At 41.1% G+C, this 25,288-nt stretch overlaps 2 protein-coding genes across 2 annotated transcripts in view; one reads left to right on the plus strand and one right to left on the minus strand.

The window, feature by feature from the left end:
• The window catches only part of rnd2 (Rho family GTPase 2), a 31,433-nt gene extending 30,320 nt beyond the window's left edge, over positions 1-1,113 (minus strand). Inside the window, exons 1-2 of the mRNA XM_008417001.3 lie at positions 511-1,113; positions 5-92 (exon numbers count right to left, since the gene is read on the minus strand). Coding sequence (XP_008415223.1) covers positions 5-92; positions 511-615 — 193 coding nt within the window. The 5' untranslated portion in view covers positions 616-1,113. The remainder of the gene's footprint in view (positions 1-4; positions 93-510) is intronic.
• A 5,891-nt stretch (positions 1,114-7,004) lies between these two features.
• Positions 7,005-25,288, plus strand: part of vat1 (vesicle amine transport 1) — a 37,575-nt gene continuing 19,291 nt past the window's right edge. The window contains exons 1-2 of the mRNA XM_008417000.3: positions 7,005-7,745; positions 15,077-15,284. Of these exons, the coding sequence (XP_008415222.2) occupies positions 7,335-7,745; positions 15,077-15,284 (619 nt within the window). The 5' untranslated portion in view covers positions 7,005-7,334. The remainder of the gene's footprint in view (positions 7,746-15,076; positions 15,285-25,288) is intronic.

A 25,288-nucleotide genomic window follows, 5' to 3' on the forward strand; every position in this document is an offset into this window, starting at 1 on the left:
TTACCTGACGTGTCCCACATATTCAGCTCAATCCGGTGCTTGTCGATCTCAAAACTGGCAGTGTAGTTTTCAAACACGGTTGGCACGTAGTTCTGAAAACAGAAGATCCCTTTCAGCGATGGAGAGCATGATAAGCCGCTTTTAAAATGTTTTTGACACTTTTTACGACTTCCCGATTCATACCAATGCAATCCAATCAGATTCCATTCAGCTTTTATAATTCAGGAGTCAAATCCAGTCAAATACTACAAAAGTTCTCCATGCATAGATTATTTTCAGGATTAAACATAGATGCATCATGTAAGGACACAGGCGGTTTGTTCTGTGATTTTCTAAGAGCCCCCCCTCCTCAGCCCCCTGCATGTATCTGCACTTCTTTGTCTCTCTCTGTTGGGCAGGTGGATGTACTCGCTGAATCAGACCTGATGTTTCTGCTTTTTCTACATCCCCCTGTCAATTATTGCATAAACATTTTTAAAAGTTAAAGTTGAGAGTTTTCCCTAAACCCACCTCTGGGTAGCAGTCCTTGGCAAAGACGTGCAGGAGCGCCGTTTTCCCGCACTGGGTATCCCCGACCACCACGATCTTGCAGCGGCTGCTGCCTATGCTGTCCATGGTTAGTCCGTCAGAGCTGGATTCTTGACACTGAGAGCGCCTGCATCCAGCCTCCGATAAAACGCGCACAGGAGTCGCACAGCGAGAATAAAAAGGAGCAAATTCATGCGCAGGGCCGGTGCGCCTTTTAATCCAAAGTCTGTGGTCTTCTGCGCGCAGCCCTTTGGTTTCCACTGACGGACTCTATCTGAGCTGGTAGGTGCCGAAACCAGGAGCAAGACGCGCACAGCCTCCACTGGAAACTCTGGTACTTAATGACTGACCACGCCTTCCCAATATTGGCGTCTGACTCACATGAGGTCGCATTTTGGGGTCGAGGGAGAAATTAAAGAATCTGACTTTTTTTCTTTTTTTTTTTAATTATCCGGGTTATCAAAAATGTCTTTTATAGAGCTGCAAAAAATACAGCTTCTTGCTCCCCTCTGGTGATGTGCGCTAAAATCACTCTGCGTATTTAAAATTTTTTGTTTTTTTTAAAGTATAAAGTATATTTCTTGGCCAAGAAATATACTTTATATATAAGAATCCACGTAACCTGGGGGATGTTGTTGCTGCCGAGTGCCATTATTATTATCTCCCTCAACTATTTTTACTTTTTCAGCTGATATCAAATCAAAACTGATGACGACTTTTACGCAAGAATATAGTTTTTAGGTCCCTCTGCAATGTTAAGCGACTTTTTTTATTATTATTATTTTTATTTATTAAATATCGGCTATGGCTAAAAAGTTAATTCATTTACAGGCAGCACGACATTTCAATTGCAATAATACTGTAGCAAACAAAAAACGTCTATTAATATTGGTAATTAAAGTTGATGGCTTCTTTAAAGAACCCTTGACGCGTTTTTCTGAATGAATGAATGACGAAGCACCTCTTCGCGGATGCTCAGTCATTCTTTCGGCACTGCAGACCGACAGCGCCCCCTCGTGGAGACTTTGAAATGAGTAATTCATTTCAGAATCTTTAGTATGAAATTAATTTTGATCATCTTTTTTCTGCAAGTAAAGAGAAACTATTTTACTAATGAGTAACATATAGGTCTCTAATAACCTTGAGTTTTATTTATAAAAAAATTATCTGAATCTTTTCTTGAATTATACGGTGACTTAAAGCCTAAACTGTTTAGACTTTTTTATTTTTTTTTGCTGTTTAAAGTGCAAAAAAAGGACCCAGAAACAAAAATAAAATTACGTTTAAACTGAATCAGGTTGTTCATCTTCTGAACAAAATATGTGATACATTTAGAATTCACTACTAAGAGCTCAAAATTAGGACTGAGTAGTGAATAGTTTTATTAATCATTTATTAATCATTTTAAAAATGTGTTTACGGATGCCGCATTTAACCAAAGCGCTACAAAATTCAGCTACTGAAAGAAAGACTGGAATAAGTGGATGTGAACAGGTCGATGACGAATAACCTGAGCATGATTCACGACCATATCTTCAAAATGGTGGCCACTGAACTGCCACCAAGTATAGAGAGCGACCAAAACCAACCAAAGCATCCTAAATATGGCAAGTCACATCTTAAAACTGTTATTAAACAAAAATAATACCATTATGTAATATAAAAACATAACCAAAATTTAAATGTTGGTTATTTTGGAAATTTAAAATCTACAAATGGAAGAATAAATGAATAAAAACATATGTTATGCAAGCTGATCTCAAAATGAGGGAAACGCAGCAAAACATGAGACGCAAAGAAATCACTATGAAATAAAAGCAGCAAATCAAGCCAAAAATTGGAAGAAGTTGAATAGTGATCATTATGTTTTTAGTTGGTGGAAAAACATAACTATCTTGTCAATAATATTCTACTTTATTGAATGAGTGTTTGTCAAAAAAATTTGCAAGTGCAGCCTTAAAAAGTTTCCCTTTCAAGGGCTATAAAGGTCGTTTCCCTACCCTATGGCCTAATCCTTAGAAATCTAGGGTTCAAGATGAAGAGTGATGGGGAAAAATCGAAATGAGAGACAACCTGAATGTGTCCTGCTTGAAAACGATACAAGTGTAAAAGTACTGCCATTACAAATAAACGAGCTCTATAAACAATTTAGAGTTTAATTACTGACATGTACAAACATTTAATGATGAAATGAAGCAATAAAAAGCTAAATAAAGAAATGGTTATACTTTGAATCTTGTAAAATTCCTCTAGGCAAAACATGACTTCCAATACCATAATTTTTCCTTACTAATATGGCAGAATCCATATCCTCCGTATTCTATGGCCAATCCTACTGGAGCAGCTTCTCTTAGCCGACCATAAGGGCTGCGCATGTCTGCTGCCTTTATTAAGCTTTATTGGTAGTAAAAACTCTCTATCTTAATTGTCTTGAATGTTGGCAGCAATAAAACAGAAGGTGGCAGCATTCATTCATTACAGCACAGACTGTGGTACTGAGCTACGAAAACGTTAAAGTTTGACATGGCAGCGTAGGATTATCTTTCAGTTAAAATGTGCTTAAGTGTTGGAGTCAAAGGTCATCGTGGAACGGTCACAAGCTTTGATAAATAAATACAATCCTAGCATGCTGTTGCATTGTGCACATGCTGCAAAAATCAAGTGGCTTATTTTCTTAGGTGTGGGATGGAAAAGGGTGTTAAAAGATCCCTGATATAACAGAAACAGAAACGCTCTACATAAAACAATGACTTTTGTTCGATCAATAATATGTGAATGCATCTATTTAGAAAAGGTTTGCGTTGTCCATGATGCTGTAAGATGAAGATTAAATAGTATTTGTACTTTTACTTGTTTAATCATTTAAATACAATTCAACTTGGGTAAAGAACATTTTACATAACTGACTCCTTTACAGAGCAAAGCAAAAGGTCTAGTTAATGTAAAAGTGATATTACATCACATAAAAGGTCTGTCTGCTTCTGTTAGAATAACAGTGGCTGTTTTAGAAGTTAAAAAAAAGAAAAGAAAAAAGATAATACCTGCACTTTCTCTCTGATCAATAAGAGAAAGTTGAAAAACAAGCTGTCATCTTTATGGTGGGGAAAAAAAGGCAACTAAATCATGTGGTTGCACAAGTACACCATTCAACTGATAATCTGTTGAAACACCTTTTGGTTTGATCACAGTTCTCTATCTTTTTGGATAGCAGTATATCAACATGACACATCTTGACGTGGGAATATTTACCTCCTCTTCTGTGAAAATAAAATAAAATCTCCAATCAAGTCAGATTCTGATGCAGAACCCTCCTTAGACTTTCAGTGAAGTTCAGGTCTGGGCCACCGGTATAAAAACTTTAATCTTCGTCTAATGAAGCCGCTCTTTCATTGACTTAGATTAAGTTAGGTAAAAGATGAAGTCAAATAAAGTCAAGTTTATTTGTACAGCACATTTCAGCGGCAAGGAGATCAAAGTGCTTTATGTGATAAAACATAATACAGTAATAAATTACGAAGCTAGCAACAAACAAACATTTTGTCAAATCCCATCACCAACATCATCCAGTTGTTATGAATCAAGAGTAACTCTTGGTTTTAAGGAAATCAGTGTTTCAGTAAGTTTGTATTTTTAAGACTGGAAGAAATAAAACAGAAAAATATATATTTTTTCTGCTATCTTTTAAACTAAAAATGATTAAGTTAAAGGGGAGTCTATTGGCTTTTTGGATTAGAAACGGTCATAAAAAATAAATAAAATACAACAAAATGGAAATATTTTGTACTTAATTTTTTTTAAGTGGGCAGAACAAAAATAACATTTTACAAAAAAAAAAAGGTGCTGTCATTTATTGCACTATGTGAAATGGAGTTACTGGATTGGACTGATTGAGGCTTGAAGGCTTTTATCTTGTTTTTCTTACATAAGCAATTAAATCTGTTTATTCAAATTGTGCTTTACGGTTTCATGGTGACAGAAGGTGAACAGGTTTAACTTGTCATTGAAACATGATGAGTTGACTGATGAGCAGATAAGTGACTGAAGCCACACAAAGGTATTCATTTTAAATCTAGCAGTAAGTCATGCAGGCAGCCGTGTAGGAGATTCAAATCTTATTCATTTATCTTCATAGATCTCTTTTAAATCTCTGTGTTTGCTCAACTTAATGGAACGGCAATGTGGGTGTGTTTACAGTTCAAACAGCACATCCTCGGAGACTCCCTGCAGACTCCGTCTATGTGGAACAGAACACAGGAGTTTATCCAGGCTGATTATCCTGCTGAGCAACATCACGCTTTCTGCAGCCTACTGCAACAAGAAGCTTCCCGACGACATCAGGTGTGCAGGTATCTGTCGTCCTTTAACTCCAGCCATGTTAAGCTGTGACGGACGCATTTCTGAGCTGCTGGAACATGCTCTGCAAAATGGCAAAGAAAAACTTGAGAGATTAGACTCTGGATCCTTGGCAGAAAAGTAGGAAGGTAAAAAGACTTCACTCAAGTCTTGCAGAGTATTTACAGAGCAGTTGACAAGAGAAAACATTTTAGTTTGTAACATTTTGCCTGTGTCAAAGCAGCGGATCTATATCGCCTGCATTATACATCATTAAGCCCCTGTGGCATATTGATTGGGACTCTGCTGACTTAGTGCTGAGTGGCACTTTAGAGCCACAAGGTGTCTCTGCACTCCTCCTGTGGTCAATCTCCCTGATGGACACTGGGCAAGACTTTTATGCGCTTTGTTGAAATCTACTCTACTTTATTTTGGGGCGATTATGAATTGCAGCGATAATTGGTTTCGTCAAAGACGCGCTTCTTTCTAACTGTAAAACCTGCAGGAAAACCCAAACGTACACAATCCGACTCAGCGAATGTCTCTTGTGATCGCTCATTGGTCATCCCACCTGCCAGCTCTGGATTCCCCCTCGCTCCTGGCCAAGCAGTGCAGAGCAGATAATATTATTTCACCGAGAAACTGGCCTGACCTCAACACTAACTCATATTTTTCTGAGCTGCCTGTGCAGGGAAGTAGCAACAATGAGCCATACGCAGGCCCAAGGTTCCTGCAAGTCCTACTGTAGAATAGGCAGCATAAACAGACGTTTCCTCCCATTCCTGGTGTTTGAAAAACCTCTCTGCTAAACACGCCGCAGTAAACAGAATGCAGATGCAAGTGGCAATAAATTAAAATCCCTTAATTGTGTCAGTGCAGCTCGTGATTTATCTGGCAATCAGACCAAAAGGGGGGAAAAAATGTCAGCAGTAGCTGAAAAAGAAACAACTTTTGTCTTTTCTGTCTTTATTATTAAAAAAACAAACTCTAACACTAACAAATATGCACTGATACAAACCAAAGCTGGGTAGCCAGACTGCAAGATTAAAAAAAAAAATGTATTAAATGAAAACCTGTGTGTATATTTGTGTCACAGGAAGTATAAGAATCAAGCTGATTAGCTGGCGTTGGTGACCACAATGCTTTCATCCATTTTATTGCTGACAAACTGTCTTGAAATCTCAAGTGTGGCTCAAACATTTTGCTGAATCAATGCAGAATAAAAGTGAAGAGCTTTGAAAAAAACATGCAAATAAAGAAGAAAAAGCAAAAAAAAAAAAGCAAAAAAAACTCAAATAGATGGTCTCAAAAAACATCACCAGGAATACAGAGCTTTAATTTTTAATCTCTGGAATTTTTGTCCATGTTTTGTCACATTATAATCACAAACTTCAATGTATTTTTATTCCAATGTCATGAGAGACTAACAAAAAGTGGTGCATAACGGAAGTGAAAGGAAAATGAGAAATAGGTTTAAAAAGATTTTACTGATTAAAATCTGAAAAATGTAGCTTAGCAGGTATTAGCATGAAGAAAGGAGAGAAAGTCATGAGGATGCCCATTAAAAGTGGGAGAAGGTGCTCTGGTCAGAGAGTAACGGAAAACCAATACTGCCCAAAGCATGGTGGTGGCAGCATCATGCTGTGGGAATTGTGTCTTCATCAGGCACAGGGGCACTCTGGGAAAAACAGTTAGAAATGCCTTAACATATTAGCATTTCTGAAAGCATTTAAAGATTTTATTTTTATTTTTTATCCAGCTCACACTGATGCTAAATGTCTGTTACAGTTTGTTGTTGTAATGTGAAGAAATATGAAATTGTTCAAGGATTAAGAGTACATTTTCAAGGCACTGTATGTGAGACTCAGTTTTAGGAAGGTGGATTTTCTATTTAATGAGCCTTATCATAAAAATAAAAAAAAATAGCCAAATAAATAGACGCATTTATTTTCTACAGTTGAACTGTTTTCATAGAATAGTCTGGCCAGCAGTTTTAAGGCAGGTTTTAGCTTTATTAAGCTTGGCTTTGCTTCCCTGGGACTATTTCTCCAGCTGATCTCTCTGCTTAATGCTTTAAGGACTTAATTTATTGCTCCATCCGAACAGCCAAACCCAGACAGCCACATAAGCCAATCCCTGAATTTTTCCGTGTTTTCCAGTCTGCCTCCGTCTCGCCCCACTCACACTCTCAGTCAGAGCGCGGCGTTGACAGCCACTGATCAACCCACTTTGTCGGGGTTTGTGTCTCCATGCAAGACTGCTGAAAAGAGAAACTCTGACTTTTTTTCTTTTTATTCTTGCAAAGCAAATCGTGCACTTCCCGCCCGGAGAAACCGTCCACGGCTGCAGAATTCACTAAAACAAAAAGAAAGAAAGAAAGAAAAAAAAAAGTAAAAACAAGCAAACAAAAGAAAACCTTTTAAAGTTAATTTTTTTTTTCTAGAATCCCCCACCCCCACCGTCTCTGCACAACAATGTCTGGAGAGGACGCACCTGCTCAGCAGCAAAACGCCGTGGACCAGAAGCAGGAGACCAAGCCCGCCGAGGAGCCCAAAGCCGAGCCGCCCAAGACGGAGTCCGCGGAGGCAGCGGCCACCCCGGCGGCGACCACCGAGAAGGCCCCCGAGGAGGAGACGTTCACCTACCGCGCTCTGGTGCTCACCGGCTACGGAGGCTATGATAAAGTCAAGCTGCAGGTGAAGAAGGGCAAGCCGACGCTCAAAGCCGGCGAGGTGCTGGTCCGGGTCAAGGTCTGCGGGCTCAACTTCGCCGACCTGATGGCCAGACAGGGTCTCTACGACCGGCTGCCGTCCCCGCCGGTCACCCCGGGAATGGAGTGCTCCGGGGTGGTGGAGGCTGTGGGGGAAGAAGTGACTGACAGAAAAGTAAGCGCACATCCCTCTGGCATTCTTTGCATTCAGATGAATATTTGTTTCTGTGTTTATTTTTTAATATGAAAGTGATGGATATTGTTTAATATCGGCTCGTTTTTTGGGGCGCTTTGTGGATATATGGGCGTGTCAGGCTTCACTCGCTGCTCGGAGACGGCAGCGCAGCCTCATTGTGTCAGTGGCACAATGTAATGAACTTCAAGCTTCAAGATTCAAATTGATTTCTTTTTTTTTTTTTTTAAACGAATGTAACACTAATTACAATCAGTTTGTGCATTTTGATCGCCCTTTACTGGATGTTAAAATGCAGCTTATTCAGTTAGTTCTCATGTCCGAATAATTGAGGAGCATAAAAGTTGAGTTTATTGGTTTATTTGTCGGATCTGGAATCATTTAATGTTTGTAAAAAAAAAGTGGTTTGATGACACAAGTTGTAACGCCGCCAGAAAGCAGGCGTCGCCCCTTCTGTCTCACCATTTTTTTTCAACTGCAACTTAAGCCAACTTCCATTATAAGCTGCAAATAAGTTGCAAAGATGCAGTCTGTTGTTTCTGTCTGTCCACCGCTGCGTGTGTTGTAAGCGTAAAGCTAAATAAGACCATTTAAATCCACGAGATGCCTTCGATCGTCGCTGCGCCCACGCTGCTGCTGTGCGCTTTGATGTGCGCCACGGTGCGGAGCGCTGCGTTAAGCTGGCAAGCGGCGAGACAGGAAATTGGAGTTTCTTGCCTTTCAAAGTTAAAGCTCTCCTCTCTCCGTTGCGAATTGGATCCGTTTTTGATCACACATACTTAGAATGAATAATAATAATAATTAAAAAAAAGAACCATAAACGGAGAGGGGAGGGGCGTGGAACTAACTCTGTAAAGTGTCAGAATCCGCGCAAGTGGCAACTGTGAATTCAAAGACGTTTGATTTTGGTGGAGAGGCAGCAATTTATTTTGGAGAGTCATCGGAAGGGGCTCACAGTGGTTGATGTGGTTTCACACCGGTGGAGGAGCTCGGAGTCAGCGACGCCTTTTGTTACCGGGAGCGACGCTGGCGCACAAACGCGCAGAGTGGAAAAGGGCGAGGCGCGGCAGGAACAGACACCGTCAGGTGTGAGCAGTGGGGCCGTCTTTGTCCTCACAGCTGCAAGGCTGCCGGCTAGAACATATGTGCAACAATAATTATATCATAATTCCATTTCAACTCTTACTGTAAGAAGATTGTTGGGCTGAGTGGGGGTGGAGGTTTGCGTCTTTTTGCATTTCGTGATGAGTCACAGGTCAGTGGTCGCTCGTGGTTCTATCCTGGCTGCATGGCATCACCACGGCAACGTTCTCTGAGAGGCAATTTCACCTCACACACACACACACACACACACACACACACACACACACACAGCGGTGGTGATTCACATTGTTTGAGCATCATATTCCGGATAACATCCTGATTAGCACATGTGTGATGCAAGCGCGAGCAGACTGACTTCACCTGGCTGGGCGTGGCGCGTGCGTCTGAGCGCAGGATGCTCGCGGAATCAGCGGTGAAAGTTCAGCCCAGATTAATTTATTGCTGTTTTTCCCTCATTGTCAGTGATGTTGATTGGATTTAAAGGTCACAAACGACACATATGCAGCTTGTCATCACACTCCCACATCCATTGGCAGCCTTTTTTCTTTTTCTTTTTTTTTTTTTTTAGCTAATTGAATTTAGAGCCAATCCCTCTAATGACTGGAGATCTCTGAGATCCGTTGTTTGTTTGTTTTTTTAACTTCTAACTCAGAGGGAATTGGCTGACCACAATGTTGCAGCTTTTATTTAGGGAGGTTCATCTGCTGCTCTGTCCATCTCTTACACACACACACACACACACACACACACACACACACACACACACACACACACACACACACACACACACAAAGACACATAATGGGTGTGTCTGAGTGTTTCCTTCTAAGAAAGCTCCAAACACATGATACTTTTTAAACAGATTAAGTAACATATGCAGCAAATCAAATGGGATTTTATTTCATCTTTCTGGCATCTCTCACTCTCTAATTTGTTTGCCTCTCAGAACCATAAAATACATTGTAATATGAATTTATGATATTAATATTGGAAACATTTAGATTTCTATATTGAAAATAAACTTTGGTATAGAAATGTAATCTATGCTGGATGGCTTGGATGTGTCCTGACAGACTCCAGGCTCACTTATTCGTTTGATGATTGATTCCACTTCTTTTGTCTTGCAGATTTCATATTTTGCTGTAATCCTATAACTTTTACAAAATAAGCACTCATTCAGATCCTCGGTAATGTTGAGTGAGCCTGCAGTGAGCTCACCCGACATGACCTAAGAGGGATTGTTGGGAGAGTAATGGAGAGTAAGCGGTGAGAGAGAGAGGAAACATCACAAATCACACCAAAGCTCCCCTGATGCCAAATAGGAGCATTTTTTTTTCCCCCTCTTCCTCCAGGCTTGTTTAAAAAACATGGAGGCTCTCTCCATTGGCGAGTTTTGGAGGGATCTGATCCATATGTTCTCAATTACCTCCCTCCGGTCCACATTGTCAGTCTGGTATTTCCTCTGTCGTCCCCCTCCTTCCCCCCCCCCCCCCCCCCCCTCCATATCTATCTGGTCTCAAGTCATCTTGAGAAACCCCCCTTTACCCACTGGTCATATCTGAATACCTCGAATGACAAGCAAGATGACTTGTTGCTCACTTTTAAAGAACAATACAAGGCAAACGGTAAAATATAATTGATTTTCTAAGGTGAAAACTTTTACTTTGTTTGTCCAGTTGCAAAATGAGATGAGGTGATGCATTCATTTGAATAGTAAAAGAGAAACGTCAAAGTTTCATACGGCTTCAGTCTTCAGTAAACACATCTTGCTTCAATTGTGTTTTCATGAGGCAAATGTTACTGAAATGCTAAGCTAACGCTAACATGCTCGCTTTCTGTTTTTATGTACTCGTTGATAGATCAACTTGTAAAAAATATCTTAGGTTGGTTCAAGTTAATCTTGTGTTAAAATTGAACAAAAAAGTTATTCTTCTACGTCATAAAATTGCTTTGAGCATCATAATTATTAGTGACTAGTGTTTCAGCTGCTTTCTGCACAGCTCTGCCTGCACAAAAAGCTAAAAAAGCAGGAGACATGATGGACAGGTAGCCGTAGCAGCCATTTTTTCAGTGGGAACGTCTCAGCAGTGGATTAAATGCATTACATTTTGGTAGATCCAGTTTTGTTTTATTCACAGAATAATACATGAATATGAAAGAAGGGGAGAATCCATCCATCCATCCATCCATCCATTTTCTTCCACTTCATCCGGGATCGGGTCGCGGGGGCAGCAGCTTCAGAAGGGAGGCCCAGACTTCCCTCTCCACAGCCACTTGTTCCAGCTCCTGGGAACCCCAAGGCGTTCCCAGGCCAACCGAGAGACATAGTCCCTCCAGCGTGTCCTGGATCTTCCCCGAGGCCTCCTCCCGGTGGGATGTGCCCCGAACACCTCACCAGGGAGGCGTCCAGAAGGCATCCTGACCAGATGCCCGAGCCACCTCAACTGGCTCCTCTCGACGTGGAGGAGCAGCGGCTCTACTCTGAGTCCCTCCCGGATGACCGAGCTTCTCACTCTATCTCTAAGGGAGAGCCCAGCCACCCTGCGGAGGAAACCCATTTCGGCCGCTTGTATCCGTGATCTCGTTCTTTCGGTCATGACCCAAAGCTCATGACCATAGATGAGGGTGGGAACGTAGATCGACCGGTAAATCGAGAGCTTCGCTTTTTGACTCAGCTCTCTCTTCACCACGACGGACCGGTACAGCGCCCGCTTCACAGCAGACGCTGCCCCAATCCGCCTGTCGATCTCCCGCTCCCTTCTTCCCTCATTCGTGAACAAGATCCCCAGATACTTAAACTCCTCCACTTGAAGGCGAGAATTAAAAAAAAAAAACTGACTGCACATGTTGCAGCCTAATGGCTTGCTGGGGTTGGGGCTCATACAGAATGTTAAGTACATTAACCCTGCATGATATTATCAACCCTAACAGTGGTGATATTGTTGAAAACTGCAACGACAACATCATTTGCGATAAATCGTCTGTTTGATCCTGGGCAACTGTCCATTTGGCGTATATGGAAAAACTGGCGTCATCCATTACAGTGAGAATCTGTTCATCCGTCATCTTTAACCGTAGTGTCATGAGCCAGACTCAACCAATTATTTTTTTTTTCCACAATATTTGTGTCAAAAGTTTGAAAATGTGCAAATAAACCAGTATAAAATTTAACTTGTTATTAAAGTACATTTAACCTGTGCAGCTTTATACAAAAAAATCAACAGAACTAAAGTATTAAGAGGCAGCAAATATTTGAATTGATGCAAAACGAGACTCGTATTGTTTAAGTTTTGGGTTTCAAGTTTATCCTAAAATCATGTGAGGGGTGTTAAGGCAGTGTTACCCCACAGGCTTTAGTCACAGCTGAGTGTGCTGCAAAAGTGTTACATTTAACCTTTTTTTTTTTTGGACTCTGCCTGACTCAGAAACGCGGCTCAAAGGAATCTGTTCACCCTTATACATTTTTTGCTGAGCTTGTCAAAGCTCCGAACTACAAAGCCAGCTGACTGGGGGGTGGGAGGGAAGGGGGGGGAGGGGGGGCGCTGCATACCCCAAAATTGAATCACCATCTGATTAAGTCTATTCATATAAAGTTAACTGGAAGTGTCTTTGTTCGGTGACCTCCCCCCTCGCTCCTGACCCCGACTGAGACTGCTCAGAAAGAGAGCTGAGAGGAAATGCAAGAAGTGACTGCGTGTTTCTGTGTCACGCTGTGAAGATGTTGAAACAGAAGTGTCACAAGGCCTTTTTGCTTGCCTTTGAATGTTCCTACTAATGTGTCTGTATGACTGACAGTAACTCACATGCTTTGCATGGGCATGAAAGAATGGTGGCAGATCCTTTTGACTGAGTGAGTCATGTTTTTCTTTTTTTTTCCTGTAAAAGCCTGAACTCCCCCGCATATCGATTTTTGTACCGCACTGCACCCCAATTATCCAGTGAGCTTGATGAGTTTGAAGACTCCAACGCCTTGACAAAAAAGATGGAGATGTAGACAGAATAAAGAAACCAAGCGACAGCAACAAAATTAAATTATATATAGTTTAGAAAGTAAACCAAATGACAGCGAGTCGAGGGCTCGGAAAGAACGAGACGGGAATCTCTCTAATTGGAGAGGATTGACAGCGAGACGCATGGCTCCCTCCAGACCATTAGAGAGGTCCGGGCGGAGAGAGAGTTTGTTCCCAGGAGGAGAGGGCTTGTCTTATGCTCAGCCATGAGGAAGAATCTGGCAGGGAGGCTGATGAGTGGAGAGAAGCCAGGGGAGAAGATGGGCCCCATTGTCCTGTTACGCTGATGAGGAAGAAGGGATGGAAGGGGGACACTCCTCACAAGGGGCAGGGGGGAGAAGAAGAAAGAAGACAACAAAACGAGGAGCTGGGGATGAAAGCGGGAGCGGCACACAAGACAGACAGGATGAGACGGAGGGGAACTGGAAAAGGGGAAGGAAGACGTTCTAAAGTTGTAAGAGGAAAACGACTCAGGAAGTGAAAGAGAAAGAAGGGAAGAGAAAAAGTGAGGAGAATGGAAACGGGGTGGGAGGGGAGGCTATGTTGGGAGGACTGGATAAGGGGGGGGAGGAAGAAAACAGGAAGAGAGTTATAATGCCGCTGTCGTCTCTGTTTCCTGTGTCCCTCGAGTGAGCTCCCCTGATTGGCTGGTTTTGGGCCTGGGGGGGGGAGTTTATATCACGGCTCATTCTTCTGGAAAGAGACAGTTGTGTATTTGAGGATCCTGCCTTGATAAGGAAAGGTTGGGTGCTGAGGAGATGGGAACGCACAGGTTGCTACATGTTGCTCTTAAAAATGTAAAGGAACCAAAACTGTTGGTGAAAATTACATTAAGGGCCGTAACTAACAGTTATTTCAGTAATCGATTATTCTGTTGACTTATTCTGATCCTTAAATGGTTAAAAATGTTGTTACATTCTGCAGATTTTTCATTTAACCACGTAAGTCTTTTGATCTACAGTAAGACAAATACATTAAAGATGCGAACAAATTATTCAGTTCCTTTATTTGAATTGGAGAATAAAAGTGTCATAGCATTCCTGAAGTGAATGCTATGACACTTTAGGAGTATTGGAAAAAGACATGTTTACAGACTAAAGTGTTATTATCTTCAATGCAAAATGTATATAGTTTTTGTACAGTTTTGGCTTAAGTACTGGCCCAAATATGTTGAATGTGTATTAATTGATTATTAAACAATTTGACAATATTTCAATAATCAATTCGTCATGATTAATCTTTTATCCCTAATCACATTTATTTCTATTTTTAAAAATGTTTTGTTTTGGGTACTTTCTTCTTCTGTTACTTTTTCTCTTGCTGACATTTGAGCCATTAAAACCATCCATGTTCTCCGCCATACAAATTTGATTTTATTTTCTACTTACGGTTGCACCTTTGCATGCCTGTTTTTTTTTTTTTTTTTCACCAAATGACCTTGTCTGAGCAAACAATATTTCCTGTTCTTACCAGGCTTGCATGCAATTTGCATCTTTCACAAATGTATCAAAGAAACAGTTCAGGTAGGACACCAATGACTTCAAGATTTTGCTCATTTTTCCACAGCCTTAAAGTACCATGTTTGTCAATTGTCATATTATATTAGTGTGGAATATGTATAGTTTAAACTATCATGGCACTACAACATAAGCCCCCATCGTTTTCCTTGTTGCCACTCTTGGGGGGGTAAAGCCAATCAGTGCCAAAGGATTTGATTTCTACTTTCCTGGCTGCTTTGCAAACACCAGCCAAAGTATCTCAGCTTCTAAGCTAGATTTTCTTTAGAATATTATATGCGCTATGCTCTAGTTTTGTTCCACAGAAAAATGAGCAAAAACTAAACCACAAACATCCACATAAGCAGGAGCAAATGACAATTTTTTTTTAAATAAAATGTACTAAGTATTACATAAACAAATAATTGGACATAAATAGCCTTAAAATAAAATTGTCCCAAATCATTGCAAGGTGTTTCCATTTAGCTAGCAATATCATTGCTGCACAGCCAACCCATGCAGGAAATTAGAAAAGTAACAGCAAAAATTCCAGAGAGTTCAAAGTTATGGGATCGTTTTATCCATTTATCAGGATGTGAGTCACAGGAATTACGAGCCAAGATAATAAATGTTTCCTCGGCACCATTTGTTTTCTGATTTTCAGTGAGTCCGTCTCATCGTTCGCCGTCTTGTTTTTTTTTAGGTTGGTGACAAGGTGATGGTGCTGAACCGCTTTGGGCTGTGGCAGGAGGTGGCTGTGGTTCCAGCCAGCCACACCTTCCTCATCCCAGACGGGATGAGTTTCGAGGAGGCAGCTGCCCTCCCAGTCAACTACATCACCGCCTACCTGATGCTGTTTGACTTTGGCAACCTGCGGCCCAACCAGAGCGTCCTGGTCCATGCTGCTGCAGGTACAGCATCGCCTCACACATGTTTCCAGTCCATTGCTAACAGAGCCATGTGAGGATTAACTAAAAATGTATGAATTCAGTGAAATGGAAATTTAAACACTGAAAGTTAAATGTCTTTGTTTTTGTTTTTTTTCTTCCGCTTTTCTGTCTCTGTGATCATTTTACATTTTACAGGTTGGTGTAAAAATATGAATAAATAACACAAAAATTACATGGAGATATAAAATCAGTGCTAACATTCAAAGTGCACAATCTTAAAAGCTCATTTCCCATTTTGGAACCTCTAAATGGCCTAAAATAGTCCATATAGGAATATTAAGTCATACCATGAAAAACATAGGTTTTAAATTAAAAAAAGTACTAGACTCTCATAATTGCATTAAACCTAAAACCCTTAATGCAATAAGGCCACTTCACATTCTGCATCTGTTTTTGCAATGATCTCAAAGCTGTTGGAAAAGGTCCCACTGTTCACTGGTGTGAGATGTAGTTCAGTGTTTTCCTCCCAGCATGACTGCACTAATGCAAGCACACCTGTCACCTGTGCTTTCAGGTCAAAGTTCAGAATGGTTGAGTTGATGGAAGAAACATGGAGACGGAGAGAGAGCAGGCACCTGTTTGGGGGCACGATGAGCCTGAAAGCTTTTAGTTTTTGTATGTGTGCGGGTGCGTGTGTGCGTGCGTGCGTGCGTGCGTGCGTGCGTGCGTGCGTGTGTGTGTGTGTGTGTGTGTGTACATCATCAGGCCAGCTGGAATGAGGAGGTGATTAGTTAAAGGATATTTAAATTCTCACTTTGCCTCTCATTCCCACTTTTTATGTGCAGGAGGACCTAGGAATGGAGCGTTTAGATTTGGGACAGCATGTGTGGGTGTGAATGGCTCAGAGCACATAATGAAATCTGGCCTTTTTCTCGATGGGAAACAAAAACAAAATGATAAAGAGCCTTGGGAGCCTGCCAGTGCAGGTGCGCATGTCCCTTTACATTGACAGGAATTCATTTGTAAGTGTTAGCATTCTGCAATTTACATCAACGGCTAGCGACGTTGTAGCCGTGGGACCGGCGGTTTTACGAATCCCAAATGTTTGCGTTTATCATATCACATCCAGTTGAAGTCATTCACCCCTGTGAGAACACATGCTGCAGCGTTCTGTGTAGAATATGCTCCCTATAGGAGGAACACTCTGGAAATGTGGTTGAACACTCTTCTCCCTGCTGGCTTAGGCAGAGGATCACCTCTTGTTTCTCAGGGAAGGCTGCCAGTCTTTGCTCTCCAGCTGTCCGTACGGACATTAGCGTTGCAAAAACACATGCCTAGATTGTTTGCACGTCCATATTCCAAGGTTTCCTCATACCTTGTGTGGGAAAGAACCCCACCCTCCCAGCTCCCGTCTAAACATCAGCTTCCAGCATCTCTGGGTTCACATGGAGCTGGATGCTGAGCGTCTGTGTGTGGAGAAGATGTTCCACCCAGGATTCTGTCAAAAATGGTTCCTGATGTTCACTGATTAGACAGATCAAAGGTATCTGCTGTGACGGGGCCAGAGATTGAAGGAGGCTGGGAGGCAGTAGGCCCGTCTGCGCTGAGCTTTCATGTGATGATGTAAAAGAAATGGCAGGCAGGCTTCGCTATATTTCTGAACCAGGTCTTTCCACCCAAAAGAAGTCACATTTCTTGACATATTTCAATTTAACTGGATCCCCCGATATGGCAGTTATTTTTATGAATCGTATAAAAAAACAGTTATGTGTATATTATATCTATGTTGTAGCCAGAAAAAATTAGGTACATGGGAGGGTAAAAAAAAAAAGTACAGAATCAGTAGTACAGTGTTAAATCTCTTATTGGAAATTACCAAAACTAATCTAAGAAGATTAAAATTTACTTGATTAAATCTAAATTCCAATAAACCCAAGTTTGAAATCTGTTTTTATTTTAAAGTTTTAAAAAGTAAGGCATTGGTTTCAAAGAAAAAAAAAAACTCTACACTGAAGAAAAAGAACAATCGGTCACAAGGAATTACATTTAAAGTTAGTTTAGTAAGTTTCAAGTTAAAAAACATTAATAAAGTAAGTTTGGCGAACTTCATTCAGTTACTAAAAACATTTTTTAAAGATGCTTTTCTTCAACTCCTGCGGCAGAAACCACACATATAGCAACATTAGGAGTATTAAGCAATATCAAAATGTGGTTTGTATTTTACTCCTATGTTATGTTTTGTAAGGCATCCTGAGGACATCAGGAGTTGGGATTTTGACACTGCATTTCAACAGGATAGTCCTGCAGCAGATTGTGAAGGGAGCTGAGAACATCTTTAGAGTCTCTACGCTCTTTTCAGAATCTGAATTTGGTTCCGAATGTTGTCAGACGCTCTTCACACCCTCTCTGCGGACGTTTTGAACTGTTGCCATCAGGCTGAAAGCAGAACCATTAGATGTCTACGCGGCTTTCAGCCATAATCTGTTGGAGAATCTGAGCTGTTTTCCTTATTTCACCTGATTCGTCAGGGTGATCTCCTTGTGTTTTATCCAGCTAAACATTTTTCACTCTAAGATAGATCCCAGAAAACTGCTGTCTCGTTTTGTGCTAGTCTCTATTTTATAAAATGATAAATACATATACATAAGTTTCAGGGTAAGTCGTCGTTTAATCTGGTTCTGTAGTGAAATAAATTAGTTTTTGCCTGAAAAAGAATAATTACATTTTTCGGACTAACGCAACCTCTCTCGGTAATTTGCAGTCTTGTTTACTTTTCGGCCTAATGGGGCTTTCCTCACACGCTCATTTAAAGCTTCTGGTGCCGTAACCTTTCCTAATAATGGTGATCTTATTCCCTGCACGTACTTTGAAGTTACATAAGAATATTTATTTGACATTTATCTGACTTAAGTATCACATGATGATGATGTGGAACACCACCGCTATTTCCCCAATTCCACACATTCCTGTTTTTTTTTTTTTGTTTTTTTTTTCTCTCTTACAACCATTCCAAGAAGAAGTTTGCTTCTTTCTCTTTATGCATTTGTATTTTGTAATTTTGAGAAACAATAATTACAGACAATCAGGGCATGAAAAGTTCCAACCTGGCCACAAACTCGGCACACACCCTGTCTGACGGAGCGCGGCGCTACCTGCTGCCTCTCTGGGGTTAATGGTTTCATCACATCGTGACACCGCCGTTTCAAGACTTCCTGAGTTGCACGTCCAGCTAAAGAGAAGCAGATTTATGCGTCTGTCGTTCCCGAACACATCTTGCTCTCCGGCTGAATAAAGATAAAATGTTGAGCTCACGGATGAGATCAGCTTGTGAACGATTTGCACAGATGAGGAGTAACAGTAGTGCCAAAGAGAGGCAGGCAGTGATTTGTTTTTTTTATTTTTTTCACCCGCAGTCACAGGGTGCGGTGGTAATCATCGTGATTTAATGCAGTGTGATCTTTCATTGAAGGCCTTGATCAACAGCTTCTTATCGCTGCAGCCACGTACTTCCAACTCACTGCTTTCTAGTAAGCGCCCGAGGCGGGATGGGGGTTGAGGGTTGAGGGGGGGGCTGTTCCTCCTGTCTGTGCTTCATGACTGACCTGATTGTTCTAGAAACAAATTAATCTGCTGATGTGATCGCTTTGGGGAAATAATCCGGCTTCTTTCAATCCCCAAAGCCCCTCAAGCTTTCAGTTAAGGAGATGATTTATTGTAAACAGAGTAGAAAAATGTAAGCTGTGTCTCAAAACATGTGTTTTGACAATTAGCGCAGATAGTTTATAAATTTTAGAGGTTGCACATGCAAAAATATGTTTTCAAAAGTAGCAAATAAAACAAAAGTATGAATTTAACATTAATAACCTTTAATTTGAAATCCTGTAAAGGTAATTATTACTTTTCGATAGAGATAAAGGATTTTTTTTAGAGTCTTAAGCTGCAACTATTTATTGTTATGAAAACATATAGACAAATACAAGGTTATTTAGTCCATACTTATATGTACCGATATAAAAGTGGTAGATTTTACCCTTGAATATGAACTACCATTTTTATAATGTCATTATATTCACATAAATATTTAAATTCAAAACCAGGACAGCATCAATTCTTCCTAATGCTGCTGCACTGAAACACATTTGTTTTTACAGTTAAATTATATTAACATATCTTTATTGTTTTGATCTTAACATACAAACTAAAGAGACAATACAGAATAAATAAGTGTGAAACCCTGCACAGGTTTGTAAGTAAATGTGATAATTGCACAAAATATTACTTTTTCACTTTGCTGGTCGTTACAGATTAACACTCTGAGTATAACAACCTGTTTTAGCTGATCATATAGCCTGACATAACAGAATAGCCAAAATGTGTAAATGTGCAAAAGAACAAGAACTTTTACATCGTGCGAGGTCGGTTTGAATCATGTCTTTATGTCAGAAATACACATTTTACTCAACAAAGCCATTAGCATTTAGTCAGCTTATCTTTTCTCTTTAATTTGTTCAACAATCTGAGACCATTAAAGGTGACAAAATATCAATACTGTTTCTTAACATTGCAATTTACTTCCTTTGAAAGATGGAACTGAGAATTTTTCTCCAATTACCATGAAAGACGATACTTCTAGTGGTCATTGTACTACAGCTTGAGAGTCATGGAACTTGTGGGTTGGGTTTCCACTGATAAGTCTTTTTTGCATCTCCGCCCTGCTGAACTCTGTCGTGGAAACCTTTACAAGAAGGATGATGCGTCAGCCTTCAGTTGCTTTTAGCCTCTCCATTGTTCTATGTTTGCAGGTAATGTCACCTCAACATAAACTGCATCCCTTCCTGAAAAGCATGGTGACCTTTCCCGATCAGGTGACCAGTTGGGAATGTCTGAGTGGTGTTCTGTATGTCTGTGGTGAATAATCCTCAGCTGCCTCTCTCGTGGCTCCGTTCCTATCTTTTCTCTCCAAACAATAGCTTCTTGTATTTCCTCCCATCGTGCCTCTCCTCTCCACCGCACCGCACATCTGCATCCTCCGCTGCCCGCCTCCACACCCCTCCAGCCCTCCGTAACCTCGTCTCCCTCCTCGTGACCCTCGACCATATCCGTGCCGCGGTCCCTCGTCATCTGGGAACGTGTGCACGTTTTCCCTTTTGTTCTCCCCCCGGGGGCTTTTGGGCGGAGGGGGAAGCTGGACGACATTTGGATGTATCTCGTGGGTCTTGCACTGTACGCGGCCAACTGTTTTTCCTCTGACCTCTCCCTGAACTGGTCCTGATGTTTATTAGGCCCGACCCGCCAACCAAGCCACCACACCCACACTACACATTCCTGCATACATATGGGGACCCGCTGCTTACAAAGATGACGTCCGGTTCTGCTTAATTTATGAGCTCTGGAGTAAATGCAGCCCAACATGAAGTGCCGTTGTGCTGCAGATGGGGAATGCATAATTTGATTAGGAGTGAACATCCTCTTAATATTTTGGCTTCCGAAATTGCCAGAGTTATGTAAGGTGCTTTGGCTCGCTAAATAATGTAATCGGTAAAATCCACCAACATATCCGTACACTTGACATTCATGAGTTCCACTAATCAGCTGCTTCTGCTTGAAATCTTCAGGTTTTGGATGGAGTTACTGGGTTATGCTGAGGATTAGCTTCCAGGTTTTAAAGCGAGAGGCTTCCAGCTACTGTGTGTGGTCAGAACTAAAGGACTTAAGTCCTTGCTAATATTAATCTGTGGAGCTAATGTAAAGTAATTTTTGTAAAGTAATTTTTATTCTTACAATTTTTTTGTAGTTTTGTATCTTTAAAGTTGTAAACTTTTTACAAGGACAGTCTTTTCATTTTTGACTCATTTGCTTGAAAAGCCTCAAGCCTGAGCATCTCATGTGATAAAGAAAAAACAACAATCGTTACAAATAAAATAGATATAATTGGGGCTTGAAATTCTCAATTTTAATCCATTTCTCCCCTCACATTTTTCCTTAAGAAAGAGAAAATATCATAAAAAAAGGTTTTTATTCAAGTCATTCCTGTGAAATGGCCTGAATTCAAAGTCCTAATAAACAACATCATTTAACATCATTCTGAACAATGGAAATCGCAGTAGTGCAGTTGTGGGAAAAAATTTGATAAAATCGATTTATTGCACAATCCTAGATGTAAGTAATCCAGAATTTTCTGTTTTTCTGGAGGATAAAGATCAGATGACCTAGAATCCCATTTCTTTCACTCACTCAATGAGCTTGACAAAGACCCAACCTTGGCTTGTCATTCCATAGCAAAAACTTTAAATCTCCAAAAGGAGCTTAAAGTCAAAGTCCCCATAGCAACAGTAGGCAGGTAAATACGAGGTACAAGCTTACTAGAGTTTTCAATATGCTATTGAGACTTTAACTGGAACTGTTAGCTCTTTGCCCTTGAGAGTAAAAATGAACTTTTTTAGGAACCAAGGGTGAGTTTGTGTCAAAGTACCTCCTGTATGTTAAATATGGTAGTGGATCTGTGATGCTGTGGGCTTGTTTCTCTTTCAGCTGAACTTTGTTAGAGTGAATGACAACATGAACTCTTGACATTAACATTTCTAAACTGCAGACTTTGACAGTGAACTGAACAAGAGTGAAAAGTGTAAAAGAAATAAATCAAGTAAATCTTTCAAATGGACTCAAAGGTTGGATTTCTCTTAAATTTTCCAGCGGGAGATTATCCCTTCTGATACAAAATATTCTTGCGCATCTTTAGAGGTAGCAGTAAATGTTTTCAGCACTGTATTTGCTGCAAGTTTGCTTTAAACGCATCCATCATACCGCCATGTACATCAAATTAAAGTAAAGTGGGTGTGACAGGTGGCTGGATGTCTTGGTTCTGCTAAATGAGAATTGCAGCCTGGTGTGGATATTCATGGCTGCTGTCAACCCTGCAGGCAGAGCCTCGGGCGTCTCTGTCTTCCGTGCGTAGCTGACTGCAGATGTGTTGGGGCGGGGGGGGGGGGCGAATGACAAGTCAAAGATGTTTTTAGGGCTGAATGGTTCAAAGTTCTGTTTTGTTTCCTGTTGGGAACTAAATGAAACAATCTATTTGTTGTTTCTCCTCCCTGGAGTCTTTGATATGCTATTATTCTCATTTATTATTCAGTCTCATGTCGCTTGAGCATCAGCTCATTTGTACTTACGACTCTAGGGATGAGGTTTTTCTCTTAGCCTGTGACAAAAGTGTCTGAGAATGATTTCCTTACCCCAGTTTAGCGAATGTTAATCCACTCTGACCACTGAGCGGGAGTCTGGGCTGTGTGGTTGAACCGTCTCCGCGTTCCCTGGGCCTGCCATCGCCGGCGGCAGATCAGCTGCGCTGATAGTGGAAGGAAACCAGGGCAACCTCCAACCCAGCCCTCCAATCACATTTCTCCTTCGCGCTTTCAGTGCCGCAGTTTTTGACAATTGACCCCGTCTGCCCCCCCCCCCACCCGCCCTACCCGCCACCACATAATCACAGGTGGATGCGAAGCCTTTGTTAGGACACCTGCTTGTGTGCAGCAGCTTTTGCAACCGTGAAGACGGGGAAGGAGTTTGTGCATGTCTCTTTCTGCATGCAGGTCTGTAATATTAGTTTTCTGCAGCTCGTGGTTTTATTTGTCATATGGTACGAGAATGCTAACGGAGGAAATTACAAGGGCCTCCTTCACTCACCCAGTCACTAAAAATGAACTTCCTCTATGAAAATCACCTTCAGAGAGAGAGAAAGAGAGAGAGAGCACACTGAACTGCATTTCAAGCCCACACTCCTGCACACATCCAAGAAAAACAACAGCGTTACATAATGCAGCGTAATACCTCAAAAGTACACGTTCACAAACACCCAACTGTAGCTCCTCTCATTATGCTAACACTGGTATCTGAACAGCGTTCAATCTTTTCCATCCGCAATAAAACGGTCATTTATTTGCTTGTCCGTGTTGTAATGTTGCCACTGGGAGTTTGGCTAAAAAGAGATGCTCTGCTCCATGTTTTTATTTCATTCTTTCTGCAAGCCACCACCACAACCTAATGATAGGTTAGAAAAGATACAAGTCTGGGAGGAAATGTGCAAATATGTTGAAAAAAATATGCTAAGAAGAAGGAAAGCGGAGCGCTGCGATGAGGAGCCAGCCATCTTCTGGTGCTGACGGTAACAATATGGCAACACCTGACATCACAGCACGGCTCATTACGCACGGCCACCACTGTGATCATCACATTTATTCAGGAAATAAACACAAGAATATCATTTTCCTTGTTTGATTGACAGATTTTAGCACATTCTGTCCATTCCACCCTCCCTCTTTCTGATGAACCACTGGGTGTGGAGCAATAATAGAGGCCTCAGTCTCAATCTGGATTCCTTCTGTGTGTTTTTTGGGGAAAATTCCAATTCGCTCCTAACAGCCATGTTGTGGGGCACAATTTGTGCCAAAATGCAAGAACGTAAGGATTGTGGGGGAAGACAAAACCCCCTCTGTGCTCCGTTTAGGTGGAGGATGTTTGGGTCGTCCTTGTCTTCGAGCGTAAACACTTAAATCGAATCTTGAGGAGAACAACTGCAAATAGCAGCAAGTATTGGTTTGGGTTGCCTTTTCTTCTTCGTTGCTAGTTTTAAAGCCGTAACCTCCGAAGAGAGATGGTTCGACTCCGAGGACATGCTGGGAAAAATGTAAATCGAGGGGGAAAAACAAGTAAATGCAGAAACCGAAGGCTAATATTTTAATCCTTGCATATTTGTGAAGATTAGCAGATACCAGCAGCTAACTGGGAAGGAAGCTTATCTTGCCTTTGCGATGTGTGTATGTATGGATGTGCGTGTCTGATTGGAGGTGAAGTGGACTGAGGGGTTCTTGGCACAGTTCTGCAGTCTTGTGATTGGACACATGGGAGTTTGTTCCCATGGGATTCAGAAACGGGTACAGTCTGCCTGAAAACAGTCTCAAAATAATGTACAGTTCCTCATACAGCTTATTCACACCACATCACATTACAACAGCAGGCTTTAAGGTGTGTGTGGGGGGATTTTCTGGACAAAACGTTGTGCGTATTTCAGAAGTGGAAGGATAATGACCGCAGAGGTTTGTTCGATAACATCGATTCTAGACTGTAATCATGAATACCAAGAAACACAGCAGGTAGGGTTAGGGCCTGTGGAAATGTTTTAATATTCCAAGCTTTGAACACGTCACAGAGCACCTTTCAGTCTGGTATTTTAACATGCAAACCACTAGAAACCTACCAAAACATGACCATCCAATTAAACTGAGAGGCTGAATAAATGGAGCATTAATCAGAGGAGTAGAGGTTTGTTAAGAGGACAATTATCATCTACTCCACAAATTTCTCTTTTATGACAGAGTGGCAAAAAGGAGCCAATTGTAAAGCAATGAGGTTTGCTTAGTGTTTGCCACAAATGGTGTTGTTGTTGTTGAGATTAAGAATTAACAGTTTTTACCTCTACTCAAAATGCCATGTATGGAGAAAAACTAGCTCTGCGTCTCGCCTTAAACGCAGCGTCCACAAAACTGAACTGTGGCAGTGGTCGCATCATACTGTGGCCTGGCTTTTCTTCAGCAGCTTCTTGGTCATTTTTGCTGGGAAGATGGAAGGACCTGGAGCTAAAAACAGAGTAATGCTGCGAAAAATAACTATTGGTGTTGAAAAGATCCGAGACGGAAGGAGAGGTTCACTTTCCAGGAGGAAATTCAACCAGATATACAACACCAGTGAATCCTCCATGTTTGTTTGCGTCTCTGCTCCACCACATCATGTTCAAATGATTTCATTACTTCCTGTTGATCACCCATTTTTAACTTTTGGAGAATGATTTGTTTAGGATTTAGAACCACTGGTCTCTATCAGATCATTGACTTGTGTTGGAACGGTCCAGTCAAAGTCCAGACCTAAATACTTTAAATTGCTCTTCACTGATACTTTCCCTCTAGTTTGACTGAGAAGAATTGTCAAAAACTTTAGTTTCTCAATGCAGGAAACGATTGCTGTATAAAATA

The sequence above is a fragment of the Poecilia reticulata genome, chromosome 8 (assembly GCF_904066995.2).
Source record: "Poecilia reticulata chromosome 8, P_reticulata-male-v2, whole genome shotgun sequence".
Classification (NCBI taxonomy): domain Eukaryota; kingdom Metazoa; phylum Chordata; class Actinopteri; order Cyprinodontiformes; family Poeciliidae; genus Poecilia; species Poecilia reticulata.